This window comes from Populus euphratica, unplaced genomic scaffold (genome assembly GCF_000495115.2).
Source record: "Populus euphratica unplaced genomic scaffold, PopEup_1.0 scaffold735.1, whole genome shotgun sequence".
Classification (NCBI taxonomy): Eukaryota; Viridiplantae; Streptophyta; class Magnoliopsida; order Malpighiales; family Salicaceae; genus Populus; species Populus euphratica.
The window spans coordinates 95,355-101,114 of NW_011500597.1; the positions used below are offsets into that span (position 1 = coordinate 95,355).

At 34.7% G+C, this 5,760-nt stretch overlaps 1 protein-coding gene across 1 annotated transcript; it reads right to left on the reverse strand.

Moving 5' to 3' along the window:
* Nucleotides 1–760: 760 nt before the first annotated feature.
* LOC105115579 (COBRA-like protein 4) lies at nt 761–3,232 on the reverse strand. The gene is made up of 6 exons (XM_011012506.1): nt 3,161–3,232; nt 2,986–3,065; nt 2,097–2,553; nt 1,848–2,001; nt 1,443–1,702; nt 761–1,327 (listed from the first exon to the last, which is right to left on the reverse strand). Exons 1-6 carry the CDS (start codon nt 3,228–3,230, stop codon nt 1,032–1,034), a joined length of 1,317 nt encoding a protein of 438 aa, XP_011010808.1. The 5' UTR covers nt 3,231–3,232; the 3' UTR covers nt 761–1,031.
* Nucleotides 3,233–5,760: the final 2,528 nt, after the last annotated feature.

Here is a 5,760-nt window from a genome sequence, read left to right on the forward strand (position 1 = left end):
TTTTCTTGTATCTAACTTTGTTTCTTTTCTTTTGTTTCTTTTTGTTTTGTTTTCTTTGTTCTTTTATTATCTTCCTACACATTCATGAGAGTTTGGTCACATATATTAACTGGTAGACTTTGTAGGGTATCTTCATTATTTTTAGAAAATATGGCCGAAAAAAATAATCAATTCCTTCATAATGAGAATAATGAGAATAACCATGTTAAAACACTTAGAGATCACATGAATCCCACAAGAACAAGTGCACCACTATGCATAGTTTATCTTCTTTTCATGGTTTAGATTTAGAAAATTTATACTTACATTTAAGAAAATTTAAGGAGATTTGCAACACGTATAATAACTCAAATTGTAGTATAAACACTATCAGATTAAAACTTTTTTTTTCATTTTATTTTTTAATTTTTGGTATTTTTTTATTTAATTTTTGTTTTTATTTATGTTAAGTTCAATTCTTTTGTTTTTTTGTATTGTTTCTAATATACTTTGAGTTATATTAATATAGTTCATAAACTTCAAGAGATAAAATTAATGTTTATACATAATTTCTGCTCCTATTGCTTGTATAAATGGACGGCGGGAAATAGATTGAATCTACAATGAAACTAGTCGGAGCTTATTGATAGAAATCAAACTCTTAAGGTAAAATTGAAATAGGCAATATAAATTAATAACCTCACGGGCGGCGAATTAAAATTTATCCAAATATAAACGAGCCACGGACCCATCTACCGACAGTATTCTCCATCAATGCATTAGAATACATAATCTGAGAGAGCACCTGTTCATAAGTAAATCACATATATATTAATCTCCCGAGTCGTATTTTAATAAACTACAGCGAATTCTACACGTCGATCCTTATGCATATGATTTCCAGCGGTGCTTCATCTTTTTGTAAACCAAGTGGTTTATTTTCAACATTTTAATTAAAAAAAAAGGGATAAAAGCTTGGTACATTGATAAGATGGCTCCTTGTCTTCATGAGAACTTCCCAGTTGATCCTATCCAGCTAAGTTCAATATCTGCTAGAACAACGAACACCGAAGGGCTAGCAAGATGAGAATTAGAAATATGGCTGGTGTTGAGGAGGCTGCTGGACTGAAAGGAGCAGAGTTGGGTAGAAATGGATATAAATCAGGAGGAGGCATCATACATTCATCACCGTCGAAGTAAATTCTCGAAGGGAAAACCCAGCCATGCTCCAATGTGTATCTGCTCATGTCCTTTCCAAGCAGAATCTCTGATTGAACATTTCCATTTCGTCCAGCTTCCAGGAGCATGTCATTTTTTTTTTTGTTCCCATAAAACATGGCAGTATCGTCTGCATATAGGAATGCTTGTGTCACAAGAAATGAAAGCACCATTACCAGTGAATCAGAACTATAAACAAATAACAGAAACCATGTAAGGTGGATTTTCTTGGACTCTGGACTTACTTATGGTATTGAAGAGCATAAATGACTTGTAGAGAAAGCTATAAACTCTGGTTACATTGTTGAAGTTTGGATGCTGAGCAACAAGAGTCCACCGTGTGAAATTTTTCCGATAATTGAAATTGGTGACTGTAATCTTCACACGCCAATACTCCTTGTAGTTGGCCTTAACATGCCAATGCACCTGGATTGGGCACATGTGTGAAGTACACTCAAGCATTGATGTACTTGCTTCTTCAACTCTTGAAATTCTGGAATTGCTCCTGTTACTTAACAGTCCAAATACATGAATCAGGAACAGAGAAATACATGAATCAGGAACAGAGACACATCTAACAGAACGAACACACTAATCGATGCAACGTCAAATACATTTAACTTGTTTCTAAAGTGGGTGTGACTTCTTACATGACACAGCTAGTATTTTCATTATTCTGGCACCCACAAGAACAGGACGGACAGGGAGTGATCTTAGAGTTGTAAAAGGATGACAAAGAAACACAACAGGAGGGATTCTTAGACACAAGCATTTGCGAGTAAGAGCATGTCACAGTCCAGGTCACTGCAATATTATAGAAACAGATAATCAAAGAATCAGAACTCGCTACTCAGGAGCTGCATTGGCCAAAGGAAATTTTAAGAGGACGACAAACTCACTCATTGCTTGTGTTTTTCGCTGCCCATCACTTGAGAAGAAAACTGAAGGTGAAACAATTGTTGCTGCACTGCACGTATAGCCTGGTCCTGGACCAAGCAAAAAGAAATTCTGGGGCAGTGCAACTGTTGTATTGGATGTACCAGAGAGACCAACACTGAGCTGAAATGATGAAACTGCGGCTGTAGGTTCTTGTCCCCAAGATGCTAAAACACCCCCCTTGCAGCAATCAGAATACTGTTGCTTTTTAGGGACTCCAGGGAGCAAGTCAACAACTGTAGGATTTCTCTTACAGCAGTGTGGAATGTTGCCTTTGAAATTGGAACAATCTCCTTGATCAGTGGCTTGGGCTCCCACCATTGACCAAATCACTTCTTTCTTAGCCCATGTCCAGCCTAAGGTCCACCCTGGGCTCATTATTTGCCGATACATTTGAAAGTTATTCATCAACACAACTGCCTAAAAAATACCTCAATTTCAGTGAGTTCAAATCAGAATACATAAGCTAATCGATGCTCTTCTCTTCAGTTGGAAACTGCATGTTTAAATTTGACCAAATTTTACGAGTTCTTCAATGCAAACTGAGTACTCTTGCCTCAATTCTTCAATGCAAACTAAGTACCCTTGCTAACTAAGAGGCAAGCTAGTAATGTAACTGATAAATTCGCATATCTGCAGTTAGAACATGAACAGATTCTAGCCCTCTGCAATGCTCTAGTTTGCTAATTTTCTCTTTGGCAGCTGCAACTATAGAATAAGAGTTCCACAAGTTCAAGACAATAATGAATGACAATATAACTGAGGACTTTGCATTGTGCTTACTTTATGCTGATAAACTAGCCGTAGCATTACATAATACAAATATATGAAGAAAAATGAGATGACACTCACAACATAGCCATCTGGAGTCCAAGACAGGATATCCCATTTTATATTTATGCTCCCATTGGGATCCAATGGATCGTAAGCCACTGCAATAACATGGCAAGATAAAGAGGGAAATAAATATTCAGCAGAATTTTATCAAACTTGCCTAATGTGTATTTCTGAGAGCTAGAAGGGTAACCTGCACATAAAACTGTCATGGCACAAAAAATAGTCAAGACAATCGAGAACTTAAGCTTATCAAGTTCCATGCTCTTTCGCTCGCTCTTAATTTTGCCTAATTGTATTAAAAAGTCTAGTATTTATGCAAGTAGGATTCAAGAGGTGATTTTCTTTGTTTGGTAGTTCCATTTGAGATTCTCCTGTTATATTCACAGCACCTTCAGAGCAGAAGAAATAATATGATGACTAAAGAATGACTTCATATGCTCATGTCATGTGATGTAATTCTGCCACTAATTTATCCAGCGGGGTACTATTGATTCGGAGTACGGGGCACTAGAAGATATAATAATAGAAAAGTGTCCATCAATGAGGGCAACATCTCTCTTTTAAGGGCAGATGAGATGATATGAATTAAATTGGTAATATGGTTTTTTAAATATTGTAAATATGGTTTTTTAATGTGTATACTAATAATAAAACAAAATTAAGGTTATATAAAAGAGTTAATTATATTTTAATATATTTGATATATAATTATTTTAATAATATGATATAATCCCGTTGACTTGATTTATTTAAAAATAACTCAAATAATTATTAGTTAACTTAATATTAAATAGAGTCAACTTGATTGAAGTAGCTAAACTTGTAATATAAATTATGAAACGAGGATAATTTTATAAAAAATAAACAAATTATTTTTAAAAAAAAACTAAATAAAAATATTATTGTAATAAATAATATTTTGTAATGTTTTGATATTTTTATAAGATATAAAAATAAAATAATATTTTAACATTTTATTTAATATTCGCCTTGTAGCAAACAAAACAAGCAGTGAAATGATAAATTAATATATTTTTTCTTTTAGCTTTCTGTTTATCCCATCCCTTGTCCTTATTGTTTTTTTTTTTTTTAAAAAAAGAGAATATTGCCGGCCGATCATAGAATTTGCTTTGGGAATTCCCAATTTAATAAGTAGGTTCCCTGAAGAGAAAAGCCATATATATAGCTCAGGTAACAAGGATTCCGCACCAGTTTCTAGTTATTAAACAAACTGCTTAGCCTTGTTTACTATAAATACAGATTCCACGCACACACACTCATAAATAAATATCACACGTTTGTGTATAATGAATGAATATTAAAGCGTCCCTTTGTTTCAATTAAAAGATCTCTTGCCAGTTGACAAAATGCCGATTGAAAAATTCCACCCTCAGTAGCTTCGCCATTTATAAAGATAGTTTCTCAAAACTATTAGAAACAAGTAAGTAACTTCATCATTCTTGAAATCCACCTATAAAATAAGAAAGTCTTAAACAAAACTTCAAAAAATAATATAATTGATGAACCGTACAATTTGAAAGTTGAGAGAAATAAGCTTGGAATATCGCTTCACGGATAGGAAAAGCCATCCAAACATAGAAAATTGAAAAACAATATTAATTAGATTTAGTCAATAAGGCCACAAGATGCAACCTTGTTCACATCCACCACTTGGGCTGAAAGCTCTTCCATTCATGGTTGTCAAAATCATGATTCAACTCGTAAAATTGTATGTTTTTACGAGTTGATGTAGACTTTATGTGTTAAATCACTTGTAAAACTTGAAAATGGATAAAATCATATTAAAATCGGGTAAAATCATTAAAATCGGATGAAATCGCGCAAAATCGTGATTTCACCACCGATTTAGCGATTTTACTCGCAGGAAAAAAAAGGTCATGTATCCACCAGGTGTCGACTGCCTATTGGCTTTAACAAAGCAAATGCAATGTTTCTCTTTAGTCTTCTTCGCATTTCAGTTCATCATTCACGTTTAGAACAAAAAAAATCCCTAAATTGAAATCCTAAAATTCTAGCCATCCTTAAACTGAGGATTCCTTAGTGACTCAGCGTCTCAGTCTCTATCTCTTTCTCTCAGCCGTCCATGATTCCAGTATTCCACTATCACCATCCACTAGTACTCCACAACAGCCATCGCCCCTCATCGACGATGTCCTTTTCACCAGCCATCGTGAGAACCAGAGTCCACCCAACAACAACGGTGTCTCTCCAGTCTCCACCAGGTAAGTTACTCTATTTATCTTGTTTCTCTGGTTCTCTCTTCTCTATTGGTAACTACCAGCGGCTGGGGGTGCTTTTTTTCCCCTGTCCGTTTCTTACTCTAACGTAGTAATGCTAATATTTGTTTGATTGGATTCGCAGGCTCCAAGTTTGACTGCAATATTGATCTCCTTGGTGCTTACTGCTCAGAACAGAGGTAAGAGTTACTTACCATGTCCATTTCTTACCTTGTTTGTAATTTGTCGTGACTGTTGTTTAGGACTATTAGGTGCTTTAATCTTTATAGTTTAATGATGTTAAAGATTGAGATTTTGATTCAAAGTTTTTGTGACTGTCTATTATTGAGATATTGCCTGTGAATTTTAGATTCAATTTTAACTATACGGTATGTGTGTGTGAGTCTGTGACTCTGTTTTTTCACATAAATCAATTGTCTCTGTTTCCTAATCTGAACAAGTTGGAGTCAGGTTAGTAATCCATGTGCAATTTCGTTAGTGCTTGTTAGTTGGGCGTAATCCACGTGCTGATTTCGTTAGAAACCTTAGTTTA

Excerpts from the sequence above, each read along its gene's own strand:
- LOC105115579 (XM_011012506.1), bottom strand. The coding sequence starts at position 3,230 with ATGGAACTTGATAAGCTTAAGTTCTCGATTGTCTTGACTATTTTTTGT. Across the intron at positions 2,554-2,985 it reads GGACTCCAGATGGCTATGTT|GCAGTTGTGTTGATGAATAA; the intron begins GTGAGTGTCATC and ends GGTATTTTTTAG. Across the intron at positions 1,703-1,847 it reads GAAAATACTAGCTGTGTCAT|GAGCAATTCCAGAATTTCAA; the intron begins GTAAGAAGTCAC and ends GTTAAGTAACAG.